This window comes from Balaenoptera borealis (assembly GCF_965194805.1).
Source record: "Balaenoptera borealis genome assembly, chromosome: 15".
Classification (NCBI taxonomy): Eukaryota; Metazoa; Chordata; class Mammalia; order Artiodactyla; family Balaenopteridae; genus Balaenoptera; species Balaenoptera borealis.
In genome coordinates, this window is record NC_138871.1 from 12485085 (window position 1) to 12509898 (window position 24814).

The 24814-nt window shown below is 51.2% G+C and overlaps 1 protein-coding gene across 8 annotated transcripts in view; it reads right to left on the reverse strand.

The window, feature by feature from the left end:
- Positions 1-21824, reverse strand: part of PAX8 (paired box 8) — a 57197-nt gene extending 35373 nt beyond the window's left edge. For all 8 annotated transcript variants that reach the window (XM_082357841.1, XM_082357838.1, XM_082357844.1 and 5 more), the window contains exons 1-2: positions 21713-21824; positions 21267-21377 (exon numbers count right to left, since the gene is read on the reverse strand). In XM_082357841.1, coding sequence (XP_082213967.1) covers positions 21267-21377; positions 21713-21809 — 208 coding nt within the window. In that variant the 5' untranslated portion in view covers positions 21810-21824. The remainder of the gene's footprint in view (positions 1-21266; positions 21378-21712) is intronic.
- Positions 21825-24814: the final 2990 nt, after the last annotated feature.

Below are 24814 nucleotides of genomic sequence, written 5' to 3' on the forward strand. Positions count from 1 at the left end.
CCTCCTCTCTACCTTCCCCCCGCCCCTCACTCCTTTGGCTGGTCCCCCCTCCCTGCATCGTCTTTATCGCCTGCATGACTGCTCTGGTTCTTTATCCCATCTTCCCCTCAAAGGCATTCGCAGCTCAGCTGTTATTCTTGTATTAGCACTGAACCCATTAAAGCTAATTTGTTTGCCCTAATCTCCATTTATTTTTCCCTAGTTGATATTAGATTTCCCTTTCTATTGCTCCAGCATGATTTTCTCTTTGTCTTCCTAATGGTCTACCCCCCTCTCTCTTCTTCTATTAATCTGGTTGGCTTTACTGTGTGGTTTCAAGGCCTTTCTCCACCTCCCCCAGCCCTTAGATTAACTCTGTCACTTCCCTCCCAGGAAGGGCCCCAAGGAGTGGATTTCCAGGGTTGGAGCTGCTGTAAATGTCAGTGGATCTCTAAGCTCCCTCAGAAAAGTACTTGATGAGAGGCCCTGACTTGTCCCGAAAGTCTGGAAGGCTCGGAAATGAGGGGGCTGAAGAGCTGGAGGCAAGTGGGACGAAATGTGCTGTTCTGGGCCCTGAGGGGTCACCCAGCCCAAGGCTTCCCAGGCTGGGCTACCCTTTGGGGCTGTCTCAAAGATTTCTGGAGGCCTCTGCAAGCTTCTCAGATCCCATAGATTGTACCAGGACACCAAACAGCATTGGGCCACTTTCTCCCTGTGATGAATATTGGGCACCATCTCTCCTCCATCCCTGTTTCCCAAACTGGAGACATATTCCCTCCTCTTCCTGAAGAGGGGAAGGCTTCTCTCTGCGGATGTGGCTTTGGGGCGGCTGAAACTCATCCTGGCCATCATGTTTCCAAGGACAGAAGCCTCCCTGGATCACCTCTCAGGAACCTTCACCCCCTACCTTCTTCTCCACTGACCGCCCTGGTTCACAGCCCTCCATGTGAGTGTCATTATTGACCGTTCTTGGGGCCAGTGCCCTGCCTGTCCCCTGGACGCCTAGCTCCTCGAGAGCAGGTGCAGTGTCCTATCTGACCGTATAAGCTTGCATCGCGGAGCGGAAAGCGGTGCTTCCTGGGGCATTCAGAAACTTTCCACCTCTGGTCACTTCAACCATAATCTCTTGGCATGGTGTCTGTGTTTTTAAAAAAGTTCCTCTGGTGATTGCCCAGAGTTTATGTCCTCTCATTAGATGGTCAATAAATATTTATTGAAAGCATGAATTAACTGATTAAACACGAACTTCCAGTCAAAGGCTGCAAATGGAACTTGCCAGTGATTGTTGGAGGTTTCCTAGAGGTCATTCTTGGCTCCTTCCCTCCCACTGAGCCTCTTAGATGCCTCCAGACTCCTGGCATCACGCACCCGGGGTTGCAGTGGGAAGGCCAGGGCCTCTGCATTTGGGGGAGAGTGGGCATGAGGCAGGTGTGTCAGCACCCACTGAACCTGCCCTTGGAAGCCCAGCATCTGCACAAATCACTGCTCTGTACCTTCAACTCCCCCTGGGGTCAGAGGCCTGCGGATATTAATGCTGTTTTTTTTTTTAATGATTCTATATTAAAGCAATTTTCAGTTCATTAGATTTCAATTCAATGAGCTTCTACTCTATGTCTAATAATATTCCAGGCTATATGTATGTGGGGAGATGGTTTCTGAGTAGAAGACACCGAGCTTGCCCTTGAGAAACTTACAGGTTGATCATCCCTGACACCTTAAAGAACCTTAAAGTATTGAAATCCATTCACAAGCACTATCTCCTTCAATTCTTTTCACAACCCCATGGAATACCCACGGGGTGTGTGTGCACATTTCTGTGTGTATGAGTGTGTGTGTGTCTGTTCCTGACCCTGTGTGTGTGTGTGTCTGTTCCTATCCCTGTGTGTGTGTGTGTGTTTCTGTTCCTGTCCCTGTGTGTGTGTGTGTCTGTTCCTGTCCTTGTGTGTGTGTGTGTGTGTCCGTTCCTGTCCCTGTGTGTGTGTGTGTGTCTGTTCCTGTCCCTGTGTGTGTGTGTCTGTTCCTGTCCTTGTGTGTGTGTGTGTGTCTGTTCCTGTCCCTGTGTGTGTCTGTTCCTGTCCTTGTGTGTGTGTGTGTGTGTGTCTGTTCCTGACCCTGTGTGTGTGTGTCTGTTCCTGTCCTTGTGTGTGTGTGTGTGTGTCTGTTCCTGTCCCTGTGTGTGTGTGTGTGTGTCTGTTCCTGTCCCTGTGTGTGTGTGTCTGTTCCTGTCCTTGTGTGTGTGTGTGTGTCTGTTCCTGTCCCTGTGTGTGTGTGTGTCTGTTCCTGTCCCTGTGTGTGTGTGTGTGTGTCTGTTCCTGTCCCTGTGTGTGTGTGTGTCTGTTCCTGTCCCTGTGTGTGTGTGTGTGTCTGTTCCTGTCCCTGTGTGTGTGTGTGTCTGTTCCTGTCCCTGTGTGTGTGTGTGTGTGTGTGTTCCTGTCCTTGTGTGTGTGTGTGTGTCTGTTCCTGTCCCTGTGTGTGTCTGTTCCTGTCCTTGTGTGTGTGTGTGTGTGTGTGTCTGTTCCTGACCCTGTGTGTGTGTGTCTGTTCCTGTCCTTGTGTGTGTGTGTGTGTGTGTCTGTTCCTGACCCTGTGTGTGTGTGTCTGTTCCTGTCCTTGTGTGTGTGTGTGTGTGTCTGTTCCTGTCCCTGTGTGTGTGTGTGTGTGTCTGTTCCTGTCCCTGTGTGTGTGTGTCTGTTCCTGTCCTTGTGTGTGTGTGTGTGTGTCTGTTCCTGACCCTGTGTGTGTGTGTCTGTTCCTGTCCTTGTGTGTGTGTGTGTGTGTCTGTTCCTGTCCCTGTGTGTGTGTGTGTGTCTGTTCCTGTCCCTGTGTGTGTGTGTGTCTGTTCCTGTCCCTGTGTGTGTGTGTGTGTCTGTTCCTGTCCTTGTGTGTGTGTGTGTGTCTGTTCCTGACCCTGTGTGTGTGTGTGTGTCTGTTCCTGTCCTTGTGTGTGTGTGTGTCCGTTCCTGTCCCTGTGTGTGTGTGTGTGTGTCTGTTCCTGTCCCTGTGTGTGTGTGTGTGTGTGTGTTTCTCTGTTCCTGTCCCTGTGTGTGTGTGTGTTTCTCTGTTCCTGTCCCTGTGTATGTGTGTGTGTGTGTGTCTGTTCTTGTCCTTGTGTCTGCTCCCGTCCTGTGTGTGTGTGTGTGGGTGTGTCTGTTCCTGTCCCTGTGTGTGTGTGTGTGTGTGTGTGTGTGGTGGGTATGGAGCCCTGAGGCCTGGTGCGGGGGCTGGAGGGGGGCCTGGCCACCCTGAGGAGACAAACAGGGACAAATGAAGAACAACCGCTCTTTTGAGCCCGACACACTGAGCAGAATCTGTGACAGAACTGCATATCTGTGGCTCCCGCACGTGTGGACAGCTGGTTCTCCAGAACCGGGCACGGTAGCAAAGCGGGTTATACGCTGTGACAGCCGCGCACGGCTGCCTGAGAAACAGGAAGGCCCAGAGGAGCAGGCTCAGCTTGCAGGCTGTGCTTTCAGGGAGGAAACGGGGGGCGGGAGGCTGAGAACTAGGAGGCCTGGGTCCTGCCCGCTCTGGGACCCACCTGTCTGTGCCTCAGTTTCCTCATCCGGCTTGAAGGGCACAGATCATCTCTACTGTCCCTTTAGTCCTAATCTCCACACCTGTGGGACTGCCCTCCGGTCTGCGAATAGAGGCCAGGAACTACCAGGAGGGGTGCAGGTAGAGCTCTGTGGGGGGACTTTGGGCAACTTTTCCATGGAGGAAACTCCCAGGGGGTAGCCCTGAGGCCACCTGTAGAAAGACGAGGGAAGTGGCACACAATGGGCCCGTGGGCTGTGCGTGACCTGCATGACAGTGGAGACAGATGCTCTGATGACGGACGACTGAGGGGACGTGTATGTGTGCAAGGCTGCGGGGCACGTCTGAGAGGGTCGCGGGCCAGGAAGGGGAGGCCACCTGCCTGATGCCGCAGACTCACTTCATGGCAGAGCCAGGGCGGAGCTCACATTTTCTGACCCAAATTCCCATTCATTCCACATCCCAGGGGGGCCCTTTGGGACCTCAGTGCCATCTCAGCTGGGGCCATCTTGGCCACAGTGAAGGAAAACGGTGGTGGGGATTGGACAGAAAGTGTTCCGAGCCCAAGCACACCCTGGAAGAGTCCTGATCCTCTCATCAGTTTGCTTGTCATTTGATTTTCTTCTGTGGCGAACCCCGTCTTGAAGCTCTTTTCTGGGGGTTCTGGGTCGGGGAAGCAGAGTCCCTTCCGCTGTGGGAGCATGGGGCTGTGAGAAACAAGAAAGGCTCTCGAGAACACGTGTCGCTTCTCCTCTCTCTGTCGGTCCCAAACCACGGCTTCTACAACTAGTGTTACTCGGACCCAAAGCAGCTAAAGGGCTAAACGGGGGGCTGAGCTAGACCCACCACCTGCAACACTCAGATTGTTATGCACTGAACTGAGTCCCCCCAAAACTCACACGTGGAAGTCCTAAGCCCCTGTGCTTCAGAATGTGACCTTATATGGAAATAGGGTCTTTGCAGATGATCGAGTTAAGGTGCGGTCATTAGCGTGGGCCCTAATTCAATGTGGCTGTGAACTTTTAAAAGGGGAAATTTGGACACAGAGAGAGACACACAGGGAGGGAGAATGCTATGTGAAGACTGGAGTTATGCTGTCACAAGCCAGGGAACACCAACGATGGCCAGCATATCACTAGACGCTAGGGGAGCACAGAACAGATTCTCCCTCTCAGCCCTCAGAAGGAACCAACCCTGCCAACACCTTGTTCTCAGACCTCCAGCTTCCAGAACCCTGTGACAATACATGTCTGTTGTGTGGCCCCCTAGTTTGTGGTACTTTGTTACGGCAGCCCCAGCAAACGCATGCACAGATTAACGAAGTTCTAGCTCAGAACTGGACACAGGAGGCTTGGGGAAGCCCCCTTGGGCTCCTCTCCTGGATGTCTGGCCGCCCCTCCAAGTGACTTTCCAGTATAAGGCAGGCTGGGTCACAGGCAGAGAGCAATCGCCTTCTAACGTCTGACCCTCTCTAGGTGCACCTGCTTCCCTTGACACCGCCATCCTCCCTCAGAGCCGCCATCCCGCTCCATTCCCGATCTTTCCATCAAGCAGCAAATTCTTCTTTAATGCAAGAGCATGAACACATCACACAGCAAAGCTTCCTGTAGGCGTCCATCACTCTTGCCCAGCCAGGCCGTGTTTCCCCCAAGTCCACCAGGACTTCCAGGCTTCTCCTCCTTTCACGAACTTTCTGGATCCAGTCTAAAGGTTGGTTATGAACTCACCCAACATTTGCAGTGCCCTTTCAAAGTGCTGTCAGGTAAGTGATTCCGAAATTCAATTCAGCAAATATCAGTTGGGCCTTGGCTGTATCGGGGATGGATCTTCACAATCATTCTATGGCAGGGGGAGGGGCTGGCACTTTGAACCCATCTTGTAGATGAAGACACCATCTTGGAAGGTTAATGGTTTGTGCACAGCCAGTTATGAGCAGACCCGCGACTGCACCTGAGTCCGACCCACTCCTGTCTACTGCCAGATGGGAAATCTCTGGGTGGAGGGGGTGCTGGGCAGGGAGAAGGGCTGTCTCTTCAGAAGGCTGGCATGAGAGACTCCACGTGGGATTGACCTCTGGTTGGGACTCAAGGTGGGCTGACTCCAGATCTGTGGTTCTCCGATGCTGATCTACAGCAGAATCACAGGGAGCCTGTGAAGGATGCAGATTCCAGGACCCCACGTTGGTTAACAGAGCCCCAGGAGCTTCTGATGCTAGAGACCACACTTGAGAAATATTTGTATAAAGCTAATTTTCAAAAAGGTTCTTTCATTTAGCAAATATTTATTAACCATCTAGCATATATCTACTGTGGGCCAGATATTGTTTGGGGAATTTTATTCCCAATCTACAGACGCTTGTAACTATTGGTCCTCACAGATGGATCCTAAATCTGGTCAACTGCCCTGCCAAGCTGATACCCAGTGTCTACCGGGAAGGCCCGCTACCGGGTGATTCTTGCCCAGGCCTGCCAGTGTTTGCCACTCCCAGTGGTCACTTCTGCCCAGCCTTGCTACCCTGTATCGGAGCCCAGGCCAGCAAGATGCCCCAGGACCAGGGAGGCGTCCCGGTGGGGCAGCTCGGGCCTCGATGGCTGCCTCGGTTTCCCTAAATGGCTTCTATCCTTCTTTCCTCAGTCCCATAATGACCACTTATTGTAAACAAAATAAAAGTAATTACAGCAATATCATGGGAAAAGATCAAGTGTACTTCTTGTTGGGAAAACTTCATTTACAAAATTCAAATGTACAAATTAGGTTAACTAGTATGACAGTGAAACATGTTATTGGAGAATTCTGTGAAAACTACCATCATGGAGATTTATGGAGCCCTCACTAGGTCATTAAAAGTGAGGGTATCAGGCTTCCCTGGTGGCACAGTGGTTGAGAGTCTGCCTGCCAATGCAGGGGACACGGGTTCGAGCCCTGGTCTGGGAGGATCCCACATGCCGCAGAGCAACTGGGTCCGTGAGCCACAATTACTGAGCCTGCGCGTCTGGAGCCTGTGCTCCGCAAGAAGGGAGGCCGCGAAAGTGGGAGGCCCACGCACCGCGATGAAGAGTGGCCCCCGCTTGCCACAAGTAGAGAAAGACCTCGCACAGAAACGAAGACCCAACACAGCCATAAATAAATAAAATAAAAATATAAAAAAAAAAAAAAGTGAGGGTATCAGAGAGGGTCTGGTTAAGGAAGTAGAACCTGAACAGGGCTTTGTCAAGGGGGTGGGGATGGGGACGATGTTCCAGGCAGCTGCCACTGAAGGGGCAAAGGCACAGAGGTGGCGATGTACATGGTGTGTTTTGGAAACAAGACTACTTAGCTGGAACATGGGTTTGCATACGGAAATAGTGGGAAATAGGGTCAGAGGGGTGGGATCGAAACTTCTCGTGTTGTACACCAGCAGTTTGCCCACAAATGCCTGTTAATGATTGGATTAAAAGGAAGGGCAAGCAGGACTCTAAGATTATTTCGGAAAATCACCAGGCTTGGATTTTCTGGAACAGGGCGGGGAAACGCGGGAAATCAGAACATTTTGATAATGTAAATCATCTAGCAATCACAGATTGCTGTCCTGGGCCCTGGAACCTGTCCACACTCCTAGGATGTCACGTCTCTGCTCCTGCTGGCCCCTCCTGAGTCCCCTGGTGGATTCCTGCCCCTGGCTCAGGTCAGGCTCCCCCTACCGCACCCCCACTCATAGCCCAGCTCATCTCCCTCTCCCACTAGCTCAGCATTTTGTGTCTCTCTGGACTGAAGCCTTTCCTTTCTCTCCCCACTTGTGGCTAAAAGTCCAATTTGCTTTCCTCTCTGTCTAGAATGTCAGCATGAAAGCAGAAGCATGGCCTCTTGAGCCCTGTAACCCCAAAGCCTAACTCCATGCCTGCCATACCGAAGGGCTCGGTGGATGTTTACTTACTGAACTGAATATTAGAGGAATGATGCCCTTTGAGACAACTTGGAGTTAGAACTCCAGGTTTCTGTGGTCAGGGGCTGCATGACTTGGGAGAGCACGTCATAAGAACTGGAAGTAACTGAGCATGGTTGAGGAGGTGAGTTGAGGGGACGCTCATGATGGGATTAGTGCCCTTATAAGAAGAGGAAGAGGGGCTTCCCTGGTGGCGCAGTGGTTGAGAGTCTGCCTGCCAATGCAGGGGACATGGGTTCGAGCCCTGGTCTGGGAAGATCTCACATGCCGTGGAGCAACTGGACCCGTGAGCCACAATTACTGAGCCTGCGCGTCTGGAGCCTGTGCTCCGCAACAAGAGAGGCCGTGATAGTGAGAGGCCTGCGCACCGCGATGAAGAGTGGCCCCTGCTTGCCACAACTAGAGAAAGCCCTCGCACAGAAACGAAGACCCAACACAGCCATAAATAAATAAATAAATTAATTAATTAAAAAAAAAAAAAAAGAAGAAGAGGAAGAGACACCAGAGCTCTCTTTCTCTCCAGGCTCATGCACTGAGGAAAGCCCATATGAGGACACAGCGAGAAGGCAGCTGTCTGCAAGCCAGGGAGAGAGCCCTCATCAGAACCTGACCATGCTGGCACCCTCACTTTGGACTTCTAGCTTCCAGAACTTGAGAAATAAATGTCTGTATTTTAAGCCAACCAGTCTGTGGCATTTTGTCATAACAGCCTGACCTGAATAAGACATGTGATTGGGATGGAAATTTCAGAGGTGACAGGATCTTCAGAGAAAATCTCAGGCAGAGGTGTTATGGCTCTAGGTGTGCACGAAGGAAGTTGAGAATGAGACACAGGGGCAACTGCTCAGAGTGTGATGGGTGAGTGGATGCAGGCCCAGTGAAGCTGAGTGACAGGAGACCCGGATCCAGTAGCCCACCTTTTCTGTGTATGTCTTTACAACCCACAAAGCAACTGGGTTCCTTGAATGACTGACGCTCACGTGCTATATTGGACCATGTGCCTGGGAAGGAGGGGGTTTATTGGGAAAAGTAAAGATGAGAGGACGGGCACAGGGATATGGCTCCTTTCTTTGGATGGTGGCAACGTAAATTCTCCATGATGGAAATGCTCCGAATGCCTTCTGACGCAGCCATGGGGACCTCATCATTTCACAGAATCGGGGCATCACAGCCACTATGGGGACATCAGGCAATTCCAGCCTCACATGCAGTCCAGCTGTTCCCAGGGAACGGGGCATCTGGAGGGCCCCACAAAGTGTTCTGCCGAGAACACCACAAAACAGTAAGCTCAACATAGCGAAAATCAGAATGTTCTGCTAAATCCGATCCTAGGTCTTAAGGAAAACATGCGGTAGTGGCCATCATATAGGAAAAAAAAATACACCTTTAGCTCAAAGGTATTTTATCCACAAATGTACTTTTTCCTGCCACCATTACTCTGTTTCACTGTATCAATGAGTGGGCACCTCTGCCCGCTAGGCAGAAAAACATTGCTTGAGAATCACCGATTTATGCAAGTTATACAAGTATTTGTTGATCAAATGCACAAAGTATTCCTGATGCACCACGTTATTCATAATGATCAGTTCCCGCAGTGCTGCAACAAGCATGGCATTGTGTGTCCACAAGACTGCAGTTCCTGCTCACGTTTCCCCCGTGGGTTTAGTGCACGGGCGTGAATGTTCCTAAAGACCCTGGGCAGGGCCCCCGGGGATTTGGACCGAGGACATTCCCGTGATTTGAGCAGAGGATCCCACTGGTGACAGCCCTCAGCCACCTGCCTTCCATGTTGTAATCCTTGGTGGACCAAGAGACCAGATTCTAGAACAGGCAAGTCCTGCTGCTGTTGTCTGCCCTCTTGGTAACTCTGTCCCCATCTGGGAAGAGTCACCATAAACCCCAGAGCCCAAGTGTTGCCAGTGGCTCCCACACTGGCCAGACAGGTGACCTGTCCCTGGTTCTCATTTGAAAACAAGGTCTCTGCCAGGCCCCATGGCTACTGACGTCCCATAACTCAAGTGGGGGGCCTGCGGGGGTCATGGCTGGACAGGGAGTTTCTCTGCCCAGACCTCAAACCATAGGTTTCAAGAACAGGGAGGTCACAAGTCAGTGACCCCATGCTAGACTGACTACAGTTGATTCCCAAGACAGAGCAGGTGCCCCGGACCTCTGGGACCTCGCTTTCCCTACTATGTCCAGTGTCGTGGACTCAGCCGGGATCATCAGCTGCTCCTATAATTTTATGGCTGTGTCTCTCGGGGTGTCTGAGAGTATGGACTTCTTTGGCCGTCTTTTTTATCGCCCCCAGACCAAGGACAGTGTTCCGTGCACACGCGTGTGTTTATGTGTGTGAGAGGGTGAGCCTTGTATGCACATGTGCATGTGTGTGTACATGTCACCCCCGTGTGTAAAGGAGGCGCTTACTTTCAGGGCCTATCCTGCCCCTTAATGAGCCCGAGAGTGGGGGGCTCCTTAAATTTTGCACTCTGGGTGGCTTTGTGCCTCACCCTTGACCCAGCCTTGGTTGTGTGTATGTGTGAACGTGTGAGAGTGTATCTCTGTACGTTGTGTACAGAGTGTATCTCTGTACGTTGGTGTGTATGGAAGTGTGTGTTGTGTATGTATGTGCATACGTTTGAGTGTGTGTATGAGTGTATATGTGTGTGCACTTGTGTCTGTGTGTCTTGGCAGTTCTTACTGGGCTTTGCCATTTCCATCAGCAGCTGTAGGGGCCCCTTCTCATCCGCCTGCGTCAGCCTTCCCTCTACCCCGTGCCACCCACTGAAAGGCAGCACCCTGTCACAGAGAGCCCTGGTTATACTCATGGGGTCTGGGGCAAGGCACAGCTCTCCCCGTCTCAGTTTCCTTGTTGGTAAAATGTGGTGTCAGGGCCTCACCTTTCTGGCCTTGAACAACTCCGGGTCTAGGTAGACTACTTGGTGTAATGAAACCTATAAGGCTCCTGTGACCCGTGATCCTCAAGTCTAGAAGGTGAGAGGCACAGAGATGAGCATTCCTACACGAAGTAGGCTGCAAAACATGCCATAAAACTAAAGTGCTAGGGACCTTGGGGAGGAGGAAAGGAATCCAGGAAGGCTTTAGGGGGAGGCGGCACTGAGCAGGGCGGGCTAAGGATGGCTGGGCTGTTTGCATCACAGACATGACGTCCGTCGGGCCACCAGGCAGCCCGCTGAGCCAGCGACCACGGGTCCACTTTACCAGTGAGGGAAACGGCTCCTGAGGTCACACAGGTGCACGTGGTTGAATGGGAATTCAAAACCACATGTGTTGGACTCTCAAGGCCCCACCTCTTCAGCCACCTCCATCCAGGGGGAAAGAGGCTCCCAGGCCTCAAGATGGGCAACATCTACATGGGGCAGACTGATGAACACACACAAAACAGTCTGCAAACCACAGAAGGCTGTGTGCAATCGCGTGTACACGGCGGGACAACGAGTGACTTCCAGGGAGGTGGGGACAGAGAGCCGTGTGGGCGGGGGCATGACGCGCTCCTGCCTGGGCTCTCCTGGAGAGGTGGACGCCTTCCAGCCAACCCGACCCAGCCAGGCTCCGAGGAAAGCAACTGTGACAAAGCCATCAGGGCAGCGACTGTGTGGCTGCAAGCAGGACTATGAAGACGGGGATACTCACAAGAGTGTGGATCCCGAGGCCCCAGGGCAGGTCTGTCTCAGCTGGGGGTACCTGTCCAACCAGCTCTGAGGCCAGCAGGAGACAAGGGGCTTGTAGGGCTCTGGATCTTTGGGGCATTGTCATATCACCAGAGGACACGGGGACTGGAAGGACACAGGCCTTGTCACACTGTCTAAAGGGAGATGTCTTATAAAGTCTGCAAATCTCTGGAGACACGGGGATTAAGCATTGGATGTGTCCAGCAAGGGTTCTGACTTGGCCCAAGTGGGCACATCTCCACGGCACTTACACCTACAATTCTGCAACATTTTGCCAGCCATTTGGAGCCCCAGTGTAGACCATCGTGGAGTTGGCTGATCCAACAGAGCCTCACATGCTGCCTTCCTGGAACGGTGAGTGTTCCAGGGATCAACCAGACTCCAGAAAGCCTGATGAGTTTTATCTGTTATCGGTGTCCACATGGTTGTGCCGGGGCGGCTGTTGGTGATAAATGACCTTTGGTGCTCCCACCACCTGGGTTGTTAATTTGCAGTCCTCTTCCCGCCACTGAATTGTTTCGTCTGATTATTTCCCCTCTCGGCGCTGTGGGTCTGCTGCCTTTGAAAGGGAATCTCAAGACTTTAGCTCCCTGCCCTGAGAAGGTGCCTCTCACCCCTGTCATTTACCTGGAATAACCTGGCAGTGGATGCCACCATCACTGGTGTGATGCCCTGCACACAGCAGGTGGCATCCATGAGGGTTTGTGAAATTGAATGAAACCGCTGACCCTCAGATTCCAGCTTGACTCCAGCTCCTCTCCTGCCCCAGCATCCTCCCTCCTAGCCTCTGCCTCCAATTGGAAGTCACAGCCAGGCGCCCGAGGACATGTCAGGAGATCACCCCATTCCTGCCACCTCCATTTTGACAGTCATCAAGAACAATCTCAGGTTCGAGGGAAAGAGCAAAACAGAGCTGGAGTCAGGGATTTGGTGCTCAGCTAATGCCAGACTTTTAAATGTCAACCAGGGTTTGCTATCATGCCAAAGCTGGATTATTATTACACAAAGCTGGAAAATACAAGACAGGAGGTAGGGGTGGGGCTGGAAGGAAGGAGAGAGAAGAGAGAAGAAGGCAGAAGATTTGTGGAGTTTTATTTTTTTTAAATAGACATATGGTTCTGTGTCAATTAAGAACCAGTACACAAGGCACGTCTCCCTGTGGTCCTGTCTCAGCTACACACATAACATAGATACATGCCCACTCTAGCCCATCTTTCCTAAGACCAATTCTACCAAAACCCTAGAATGTTCTGGATTCCAACATAAAGTCCACGGGCAGCCCATTCTATCATGAGCCTACTGCTTCCCCTGTGATTGGGTTTTCTGGCAAAATGAAATAAGGAATCCTTTTCCAGACTGGGCTGGAGTAGCAGGTGATCATAGCCACAGGGTTCTAAGTCAGCACTTCCCATGAATTCTTTCATTGAATCCAACACCCCTAGGTTGTAGGTCTATTATTTTATCCAGGTGGAATATTAAAAGGTCTGTCCTAAATCTTAATTGGAGCAAAATTTTGACGCTGGGTTTCAAGTTCCTAATGGAGCGTTTCAGAGGAAATACTGAGACAATGTAACGTTTGGACATCTGTGCTGGAGAATTTTGGGAGACCCTCTTCCCTGGGGACCCCTGTACTGGAGCAGGGAAAAATTCTTGAGTAGCTGCTATGTGCCAGGGGAGGATACTGGTTTCACTTTCAGTATTTCCTAGAAACCCTGCAATATCCCCGTGTTTTATACAGAGGAAACTCAAGCCCAGAGAGACAACTGACTCGCCTAACGTCACACAGGGAGACAGCAGCAAGGTCTGGTTCACAGGCAAAGCCTCTGAGGCGTAGCCCCTCCTGCCGCCTGTAGAGATGGAGAGGCGCCCGCAGGGCCTGGCTTCACAGTGACTTCAAAAGTCTCTCGCCCTCTTGATGCCTCACGGCCGCCCCTGAGTTGATCCGAGGAATAATAGTTCTCCCAGAGAAGCTGAGGAATCAAACGCAACACATACAGTGGGCAAACACGCAGTTCACACGATGACAGTAGATTAAGCTGTTTCTCTTAAATGCATCACCCAACCAGCTCCCAACTCCTCTGCTGTGCTGGTCTGACAGCAACAATACGTTGCAGTGGGCTAATTAGCACTAATGACTCAGGTCACTCCAAGGCCACTTAGGGAAACAAGTGCAGAAGAGAACACGGATGAGCACTGGGGCTGAGGACAGGAGAAGAAAGAACAATTTAAAAAGAAGGGAGGGAAAAAGTGGTCTTTCTCTCTCCATCTCGCTCTCTGCTTAAATCAAAGATGGGTTTGGGGGCTTCCCTGGTGGCGCAGTGGTTGAGAGTCTGCCTGCCTGTGCAGGGGACACGGGTTCGAGCCCTGGTCTGGGAAGATCCCACATGCCATGGAGCAACTGAGCCCGTGAGCCACAACTACTGAGCCTGCGCGTCTGGAGCCTGTGCTCTGCAACAAGAGAGGCCGCGATAGTGAGAGGCCCGCGCACCGCGATGAAGAGTGGCCCCCACTTGCCGCAACTAGAGAAAGCCCTCGCACAGAAACGAAGACCCAACACAGCCAAAAATAAATAAATAAATAAATTAATTAATTAAAAAAAAATCAGCTTGAAAAACCCTGATTTAAAAAAAAAAAAAAAAAAAGATGGGTTTGCATCCAAGAAATGCAACCAGCCAGGAGCTGGGGGGCTACTGTCCACAGCCTAAAGGGGCAACATGAAAATTTACCCCCTTTCCAGGTACTGGTACAAGTGGAACCTCAGCCGAGGCTCCAAAGGAGCAGACGACTTGATTTCGAACCCCTGAGTGAGAGGGACCCCCAGGAAGCAGCAGAGGGAATGAACCTAAACTTGGGGAAATGAGATCCAGCACCTCAAGTGCTCCCCACTTGCTGCCTGTGGATGGGGCACCTGGCGACAGCCCCTGACTTCACAGGCGGGTCTTCCCAGTAACTCTGGAGCTGTTTCCATCACACCCACTAATTCCAAAGTCTCTGAAATGCACCCAGTCAGGGAGGCCCAGTGTGGTTTGGAGATACCAAGGGAGTATAGTATACCTGCTGGCCTACAATTTATTGAGGTGCCTGTGGGTAACTGCTTTTTTTTTGGTGCAGGTGGAAACACAGCAGCCTGGGGGGATGTGTTGAAAGAAAGCTCCCTCTCTCTGCCTTTTCTAGTGGCTGACCATCTCCTTCCACCTCACAGGACCTCCAGGAGGGACACCAGATAGGGACCACTGCTCCCATTTTGCAGATGGGAAGACTGAGACAGCCTGTTTTAATTGAGCTGGAGCCTTAGGGACACTGATGAAGAAACCAAGCTGACAGACTGAAGGTCCTACCTGTTGCTATCGGTAGGAGCCCTTGAGCCTCCTCACCAAGGATGCTGGCCCGAGTTCCCGATGGAGCTGCAAGCGTGAACCCATCTAGTGCTACAGGGAGTTCTGATGAGCTGGACTTTGGGAAGGGGGGCAGTGGAAAGGCAGCTGGAGTCAGATCAGCCTCACTGAGCATCAGTTCTCTTCTCTGCTGTAAAAACGTCCATAACAAACCTGCCTGGTAGACTCCTGAGAATTAAATGAGACAATGGATGTGCCCTCTCCCAGCAGAATCCCACATCTGTAATAGACCTTGGAGAAAATAATCAGAGCTTCCATTTACCGAGGGCTCACTAAGTGCCAGGGCGTGCTCAGCACTTTGTGTATTGGGTCTCTGTCTTTGGATATGAACGTGGCATGGGCAGAGCTGGAGCGGCTGTGGGCTGGCTGTGCTGAGCCTTGGCAATCCTTGGCATTTTATATGGCATCCAGGACTATGGGAAGATCCTCAGGAATTAACACAGAAACAGGACCCATATATCCCTGGGGGACTCCTGAACTTCCCTCCCCTTCATCTTGGACATGCCTCAGCAAGGAGACACTGGGTTCTACCCAGGCCCTTTGTTCTTCCTGGGGAAGGAGCCCCAGTCAAGGTAAAGCCCAGACTCAGTGACATGAATTGTGGGTTTAAAATAGAAACGTTCCCATGAAGATTTTTCTGATCCATAGTCCAGGTAAGAGACATTTGTTCATCTGGGCCACCTGGCCAAGGGAGAGGTATGGAGGGGTTTTCAGAAACCCAAACAGGCTTGTCAGCCCTAACTCTGGACCTCAGGACATAATTACAAATGGTCAAAGATCTACTTAAAAGTGCCATGACCTCAGATACATAAGGAAGGGTGGATACCCCAGCCCACTCTACCCTGACCCAGAAACTCTATCCCAGGGTCCCTGACTGTAGACTGGAGAAACTGAGATTGGCCTGGGAGGGTGAAGTTTTCAGGAACCAGGAGACGCTTGGACTGTATTTCTCTGTCCTCCTTCCCCCAGAGAGAAACACCTAGCACCTCTGTTGGAAGCAGGCATTGTACACACTTCCTAAGCAGACTGTCTTTTAGCCCCGTCTCCAAAAGAACCTGGGCTAAGGTGTTCCAGAAAGAATCACTCTCCCAAAGAGCTCTGAGTGTGGGATTGCATTCTCTTCTTTTTAGAGAGTGCATTATACCCCCCAAGTTCTATCTCTGAGGGAGTGTGGGCTCCTGGGGGCTTGTAACTCAGTCTTTCCCCAAGTCTCAACTAAAACAAAAGCAAACTGCAGTCTGAAATGGGGGCACATTCCCCTGCCCTCTCCTTTTAAGATCATCTTTTTTTTTTTTTTTTTCTTCTTAAACGAAATTGTGTCTTTTATCTTTTGGCTCTTTGTGTACTCAGAACCTCGGAGCTCAAAGCTTTCTCAACGCAACTGAGAAGTCGGCACCTCTTGGATTGATAAATAGAGCAGCTTTAAAATGCTTAGAACTGAAGACAGACCAACTGTGGCGAGAGAAAGTAAACACATGCCCGCACCAGTCAACCCTAGCAAGCGCCTCGCTGAGATTACAAACTGCAGTTCCTGCCTGAGCTGGCAAGGATGCTGGAGCAAGCTGGGGTGGGGAGGGGCAGAGCCCCAAAGCAGCCTCCCTCTGCCTCAGTCAGTTGTGTCCCAGAGGAGATGGGTCACCTGAGAGCCTACTCAGGACCCGGTTTGGATGTTCCTAAGCGTAGCCGACTCTGCCAACTGGTTTCACGCCTGGAAATGTCCCAAGAGAAGAGGGAACCAGCTTCCTTCTTTGGATCTAAAGGGGGTTCCTCTCCCTTTCCCCCGCACTCCCCGCGTGCAGGTGAAATTCGCCAGTGAGAGAATTGGGATTTTTCACAAAATAGACTGTGATCACTACATAATTCGATATGAATATTTGAGGAACTTTTCCCATGAAAAAATCCATACTTCAAACACTCCACCCCCCAAACACACACACAAATTGTTTTTATGAGAACCAATTAATAAATGCTAATTCATCCAGGCATATCTCCACTAAATTACTGTTTCATTTAATTGCGGGGGAATTTTCCATTACTAAACTCTCCCTTGCTGGTTTTTTTTTTTTTGCATTATTTATATATTTTTTTCAGTTTCACTAATAGTGAGGTTGGTATGCGATATTATCTGCTGTTTGTACGTCTTAAATTTCTTTTTCATTTAAAATGTTTCCTCATTCTTGCAGCTCCACGTAATCTTGGAGAAACATCATTAAAAGCAGACAAGATTTTATACGTAAATGATGGAAACAGGCACTGGCTGAAGAAACGGGGCACAGGAGAGCGTCTTGTCTGATGGTGCCGCTCTGATGTCAGGCGTGCATGGGTTTGCGGGAGCGTGTGTCTCCACTTTGGGTTAATGTGGAAATGTTTTCCTATGTCAGTGAGTCACAAGTCAATCCACGAAAAGACTTGTGGGTACACAACTAGGAATGAAGATCACAAGGGCTTGAACAATAAAAATAAACAACACTTCAATCTCTTTTTAAGCCGCCAGCAGACAATGTGTATTTTCTTGCTTCCTTTTCATGGACACCAAATCCAAACTTTGACATCTAGACACCCAAAATCCAGACCAGCTGGTCCCCAAAGATCCTGCCTCTTTTATGCATAGAAAACTGGGGGGTTCCAGTGATGGTTAGGGGTGGCTTAGGGACTGTGGTTGAGATTGCATTCAAAAGGACATGTTTTGAGGTAGAATTTTGATTTCCTTATAATGAATGGCAAAGTTTCCGTGCACCTGGCTACCATCGTTTCTGAAATAAGTTCTTTCATCTTTTTCTCTCCAGCCACCTTCTTCCCCTCTCCCCTCCCCTCCCCCACTGCCTCCTTTCAGTGTCTTTCTTTTTCTCTTTAGTCTTCCCCTTCTTTTCTTTCACGGTAACACATTCTGGAGGATGTGAATGATTAAACTGTTTACTCCGAGGTTTGAGGTTTAGGTATGAAAAGGCATGTCACTGTAAGTAAAGTTTCACCTTTATACCCAACTCTATCAATAATTACAGAACAAGGATGACTATTAGTAAATCTTTCTTACAGTTAGCTCTTACAAAAAGTGATGGCATTTATTCTGAGTGTACTGAGTTCTACTGATCTTACTATTCACAAAAATTAATTACAAAGCTGAGTAACCTCCAAAAGGAAGTCAGCATATAAAGGGATCATGAGTATATCCCTGGGAAAATGCATACCCATAAAACATGTGCCACATTAAAATTCAAGATTTGAGGTCATAAATAGAAAGTTTTGACATGTTATTATAATAGTAGATGCTTTCCTTTGAACCAAAATATCTCTTAATAATTAAAATTCCGAGATTGATTTTTGTGTTGTTTTTCTTCACTTCCTTTGTCCGCTTCTGCAAAATTAGGTAGAGTCCTTTCGGGTACAGACTGATAAAATTAATTAACTTTTCCTTCCACCCCCAAAATGTCCCAAATAAATGCTTCCAATAAACATCAAAAAGTGTCAATTAGAAATAATTACTTCTTATCAATCAGTAGGGCAATTAAAGTGACAAAGCTTGAAAAGATACTTATCTTAAAACTAATTCACAAGGTAGCTAAATTATCTCCTAATTAACTTGTATTGAGGAGGGTGGGAGGACCGACCATCTTGAAACAAAGATGAATTGAGGAACCCCAATACCTCTTTATGGTCTTCAAGTTCCTCAAGACTGTTTTTCATCCTGAGACCTTATTTTCAACCCAGGCAAGAAACCTGGGCAGAAAATAGATCTTTGGCCCCCTTTTTAAAACCAAGAGGAGGGAACAGGGGTTCTACATCTGTGATTTAAGGAAGTTAAGAGATATGTTCCTCCTTGATCTAAAGTCTCCTTTGACTTCTAGAATAACCTATTTTCAGGAGCTGGGGAAGAGGGTTTCTCGGAAGTTATTGCGCATAACTTTTAATGACAACCTGCTTGCTTTTTACTAAACTCTCTTCTTCATGGATACAGTATTGTTTACATTTTAATATTTATGTGGCTTTTCTTGTACATCTTTGACTGTTTAAAAAAAAACATTCTTGCTTTAGAGGATCTTTGTTCCCTGATGCTACAAAATTCCCAGTAGATTTTACAGACCATTCCATTGCTGACCATCGGCAGGTCAGAATCATTCACTCTTCGCTCTCCACATCCCTTCAGAAAAAAAAAAAAAAAATATATATATATATATATATATATATATATATTATATATTTTTTTTCTTTAAAGAGCTCTCTGCGAAGCAAGATCAGCCGAGAGCGAGCCGCAGAGGGTGAGCCAAAGCGGCCTGGGAGGCGGAGGCCGCGCAAAACTTTTCTCGGGCGTCTCGGATTTTTGGAAACCGTGCGCTTGGCCTCGCTCCCGCGAAAAAAGGCCCGCAGCCGCCTTCGCCCCGGATTCTGCTTCAGGGGAAGCTTCAAGGGGCGCTCTCCAGGCAAGGCCCAGGCAAAGCCGAACTCAGAAATGGAAGTGCCTGGGGAAAAGAGGGAAGTCTCTAAGACCTACAAGAGAAATGGGCTTATAAAAACAGGAGGGCTCAGCTTATGAATTTAGCTCTAAATATAGGCAATGGTGTCAACTGATTAGAAAGACAGAGGGTCTCTCGCTCAGGTTTGCCTAGAGAGGATTTAGAAAAGAAACAGGGGACAGTCTTGAACATTCTGAGCTATGTTTTAGGCAATTTTCTTCTGTTTCATTAGCACTAAATTAAAGGAGAAAGTCTTATCCTCCCTCTGCCTCATATTTTTGTTTTTTATTTGTTTTGGGGAGAGGACAGAAGAAGCCCCTCTGACTCCTCTAGACAGAAAATTACCTCTGTCCCAGGCCCTGCCAGGGGTGGACGGCTCCCTCCCCAAACCCAAGGGTGAATTGCCTCGGAGCTAATGGAAAAGCTGTGTCTCCTGATCTGGGTCTGTTGCTGATTAAAAATAAAGTGTAAATAATTGTGTCCTTTCTTCTTTCCTTTTATTCTAACGAGTGCTTCTGTAATGAAAATCGGTAGCGAAAACAAAATCAAGCCAACCCAAGGGACCGTGACATCGTCTTATTTCTCGAGCAGCGACATAGAGGAAAGGGTCTGGTCCAGAACGGTAAATTCGAGGTCCGGGAGCACCCACTCCCATCACCGCCAGAAAGGTCAGGGGAAGGTCGGGGGTTGGTTGGGGCTTGGGGGTGAGAAAGGAACCCAGAGCCCAGCAGAAGCGGCCGGGACCAGCCTGGCGTACGATCTGGCACCGGGCGCCGCGCGCTCGGCCTCAGAGACCGTCCTGATGATCCCGAGGCGAGGGGATTGACGTCTTTCATTATACCCGCGTTTGGCTAAAGACTAAGGGACTAAAACCTGGTCCTGGCCTCAAAATGTGGTCAAGAAGCTTGCGTGGCGCCCGGGCGCGGGTGGGGGCGGGGTAAGGGGTGCCAGGCGCTCCCCTCGGTCCCCTGGCTCTTCGACCCCGCCGCTCCCGGGGAAGGGCTGTGAGGTCTCCACTCCGCGCCCCTGGAGGCCTGGCGCCTGCAGAGGGCGGCCAGGACGGCGGTGGCCCCAGTCTCCTAGGGGCACCGGGGTGGGGAAGGAGCGTGCCGCTGACTCCGTCTCCGGTGGTAGAGCGAACCCGAAGGAGAAACCTGCCGGCGCCCCCGGAGGGGGGGGGGCCTGCGCCTCTGCCGGTGGAGCCTCGGCCCCCAGACCCGAAGCAGCGCGGGCGCAGCTCGGACCCGCGGCGCTCTGGGCTAAATTGAGATCTCAGTCGCGCGCCGCGCCCGATTCCGACCCTCCTTATTATAACAAATGTCCCGTTTGCCGAGCGGGACTTCATATTCGCCGAGAATTCATCTGAAATATTGATTTCCTCTCACTCCACCGGCCCAAATCGATAGCGCTGCGCCCTGGCCCCATAAATCGCCTTCCCCGCGGCCGGCCCAGCTCCATCCATCACCGCGGGCCAGGCCGCGCCTCTGCCCGCTGTCCACACTTGCTGAGCGCCTGGCCGGCCGTGCCCACCGCGCCGCCCGGCCCCGACCCTGCGGCTGTTTCCTGGCACAGACCACCCCGGCCTGGGCCAGGAGATGGGAGAGACCGGGAGACGCGGCCAGGGACCCTGGGCGCTTTTGAAGGGCCTGGGCCCGGACGCCGGTGGGGAGGGGAGTTCGGCCCGTTGGGGGGCTTAGTCCTCGCAGGCCGGACGCCCCGAGCGCGGGTCGCCGCCTGCCCGGTGCTGGGCAAGGAGGAGTCCGAGAACCCCCCAGTGCGCTCTCGGCTCCCAGGCCCCGGACCGCGGGCTCCTTGCCATTTGGCTGGAGAGGTGCGCTGGGCTCACGGTCCCGCCCGGGAGCCACAGGCAAGAGCTGCGCGCACCCGGGGACGAGGGCTTAGAGGTCGGGGGCAGGGGAGCTTCAAGTCCAGCACGGCCACGGCGCAGGGCCTGAGAGCATGCAGGATGCCCACTCTCATGGGCCGGGCAAGACGCGGCTGGGGCGCGAAGGACACCCCTCTGACCCCACGGAGAGGTCCTCGCCGCTCCGGGTGGTCCGCAGAAACCCAGGCCTGCGGAGGGCAGCTCCGCAGGGCCGGGAGGGATCTCAGGGCCCGAGAGCGGCGAGACGGCAGCCGCGGAGAGAGCCAGGCCGGAGGCGTCCCCAGCTGCGCCCCCCACGCACGGGGTCCAGCGAGCCGCGAGCCTACGCTCCCCAGCCCCACCGACCCGAGCGTACGCACGGACGCACGGCGACGCGAAGGCTCGGGGGTCCGGGCCACTCCGCGTCCTTACCCGATCTGATGGAGTTGTGAGGCATCGCCGGGGAGTCACTCGCAGCCCGCCGAGGGCTCAGGGCTTCCTCACCACGCAGGTCCCCGCTGCGCCCACCGCCACGCCGCTGTCCTGCACAAACCCAGGGGCAGGGACATGAGACTCCCTGCCCGCCGCCTTACACCTCCTCCCCAGGCCCTACCCCTGAGGCTCTCATCGCGAGGCAGGAGTCGCAGGATTTTTCGGTGAAGTGTGGCCAACCTCAGCCCGGCCTAACACATGCGCCCGGCCGGAGGATCCGGCGTTGGCATCCTCTGAGCAGCCCCAAACTCCAGCCCGGTGCCCTCTACCTCTGCCGCCCCAGCCTTAGCCAGTTTAACTTGAGAGCAAAAAGGCTACCGGGCTTCCTGGGACCCTCTCCCTTCTCGAATCACCCCTTTCTCCCAGTCAACCCCTGGGCGGCATACCTGGCCGGCCGGCCGGCCACAGGCCTTCACTGCCCGGGTCCGCCCGCGAGGGTGCCCTGGGCCCCGCGTCTCTCCTCCTTCCGAAGTTTGTTCCCATCCACCCGGCATCGCCGACCGGTTTTATCCCGCCAGGGCCCGGAGAGATGGGTCTGGAGAGGCTCGCAGGCCGCGGATTGGCTGGCTGGGTGCAGGGGGGTGCAGGAAGGGGAGGATTTTGCAAGGGGGACATGGCTGAGTGGACTCAGGAGTTAGAAACATTCGCTGGAGCTTCTGTTTCCAGTGGAGAGAAAGGAGAGGGAGGCAGCTGGGCCCTAACTCAGCAGGCCTGGAAAGATTTGAGGAGTGGGCGATGGAGGCCTCAAGGCCTGAGGATGAGGGTCTCTGGGTCCCCCCGGGGTCAGTGACACCAGAAGTGAGAGACATGCCACCTCTGTGCACCCTGCGTCCCCTCCTCTCACCCCTAGTCTGCTCAGGGGATCACCTTTTCTTTTGTGGGAGGGCACTTTGTTCTATATGCCTGGTTCTTAAGGTAGATGCCTATTCTCAGGGCTGGAGGCAAGATGGTCTAACCTTCTCACCACTGGTGTGGACCTCTTGCAGGGCAAAATACTGAACAGCCCCTGGACCCATTCCTTCCATACCAGCCAGGATCCACACCTCACATTGTTAAGTTAATGAAAATGGTCACCTAACCTATTCCACAGGAACACCTTTCTCCTTCTAAACACACAGCCGCCAGCCTCCTTCCTTGCTCCCTGAGGATTTTGAACTTGGGAGAAGAGTCCAGAGGACAGGCCATGAGGGCCTAGGTTTCAACTCAACGTGGAAGGGTGTTAGAAAGGGACAGGAAGAGCTGAACCCTTTCTTGTCTGCAGGAATCAGCAGCCTTGGGGCCGTGTGGGCCTGGGTGTGGATAAGAAGGGCTCCCTTGGGGTGGGAATGAGAAGCCCTTAGTGGGGGTGAAAGCTGCCCCCTTCCTTCCTCACAGGTCTTCTCTTCTGTGGGGGGAAGCGGGTACAGAGAAGATTGTGTTGGTGAACAAATGTCCTGCAGCGCCAGCAGGCTGGTGGGGCAAGGCCTGGGTACTCCCCAATCTCAGGCTGTGCTCTGGACTCAGGATTATATCTGAGAGGAGTGATGTCCCTGGCCTGGGCGGGGGGCGGACAGCTCTGGGGTACAGAGGCTTAGAGCTGCCGGAGTGAGAGGGAAGGGATGGGGCAGAGGCAACTGGGGTGATTCAGAGGGATGTGTGCGCGGGTGTGTGAATACACACAATTTTTCTTAATTAAAAAACAAAAAAGCTCTCTCTTTCAGGTTAATCCACTTCCTCCTCCCACCCAGCCTTGCTCGTTTCTCGATTTAGCAGAAATTAATGATTCTATGACAAGCAAAACACTATGAATGTTCCAAAATGGATCCTCCACCCCATACGTGGCTCTAATCAAAAAAACAATTCGTGCTTTATTGTTTTAAATGCGTCTCAGAACTTGTTATTTAAAATCGCTCTGTGGTTTCAAAATGTCCAGATATTCCACTTCTCTGGTCAGACCTCCCCCCAACACACACACTCTAGAGAGAGAGGGAAGAAAGGTGCTGGGATGAGAGTGGGCCTTGATGTAGGTCCCATGGACCCCACAGGCCAGTTTGCTGCTCTGGTGCCTGCCCTGTTGTCCGTAGGGGAGCGGTGGAGTGCGGGGACCACGGCAGAGACTGTCCACCCAGGTTCCCCTCCCACTGCGGAGGCAATGCTCCAGGGTGAGCCTGACAAGCCCTCATCCAAACAGTTCTGCGAACCTCAGAGCGTCTGCCCAAGCTGAGGTGCTGACAGGTACCCATAACCTTGAAAACTTCTGCATCGTTCTTGCCAATGCTTTCCTCCTGTTCAACAAAACAAGGTCCCCTCCTCCCTCCCCCCGCCCCGTTTAGCAAAACTTCTCAAAGGACAAAAACAGCAAGTTTTCAAAACAGGTCCCAATTGTGAGTTCATTTTTTAAAAATTCATTTTAATATGAAAACTGAATATGAAAAAAACACACCCACACACCTTAAAAGCACCCCTTCCCCAGAATGCAGGTGACCGCTGATGGCCAGTAGGGGGCTCCACAGAGAAGTTCTTCCAAAGCCAACAAGCCAACAGGCAGTAAGAACACAGGGAGCGCCACTGCCTCTTGGTCTGGTCCTGCTTTCTAATTACAGTGGGATTGGAATAGGACCTAATTATTTTCAACTAAGGCCAAGAGAACGGTTATTAACCAGTATCCCAACCCTTTGCAAATGTAGAGGTTGAAATGATACATATATAATTATATATATATATATATATAATTTTTTAAAATGCCTTTTATCACTGTTTTTTTGCAAACAAGAAAAATTCATGATCCTTTCAGTTAAGCATAAGCATCTCAAGCCTTCCTTTGATGTAATTAAACTTTCCAAATGAATTTAGCATCCTGACTATGACACTCAGAGCAATGGGAAATTGAAGACATGCTTTTAAAAACTAAAACAACTTCTTCTGCCCTCTTCTCAGATTTGATGTCCGTAAGGCTTTCAAGCTGAGACTATCACCTGGCAACCTGTGATTGAAAGCCAGTTATGATTTTTTAAACTCAGTGTTTTCCCAAGAATATTTATTTCGTTGCCAGTATGAAAATAAATCGAGAAGAGAGAGTAATTCTGGTTTCCTTTAAAAATTTGACAGATCTGGCCACAGATCTAAGTGTTTCTTTGTAGAAATGAATTACCTTGCAGTTCAACATTCAAAGAGTTTAATATACATCCCAGGTAGCTGCCTAACCCCAGTGAGTATTCTGTGATTTTTAAATTCTAAGTTGATCCACTGAAGTTTCAAAAGATGGTCTTTCTTTCCACAGTTCAGCTGAAATCCACCGAACTGGTGGTAGGGTTTGTTAGGGTTGAGACTGAGGACATTCCCTAGATGTGGGATTTTGGGTGCTAAAATACCAAACTTTCCCAGGGAAACCAGTATGAGTTGGTCATGTTAGCTGATAGAGCTGGGAAGGAAGGGGTTTGGGGTCTTTTAATAAGCAGCTCAGAGTTTACACTGTCTCTGGGCTGGGTGTTTAACTGTGCAGGTGGAAT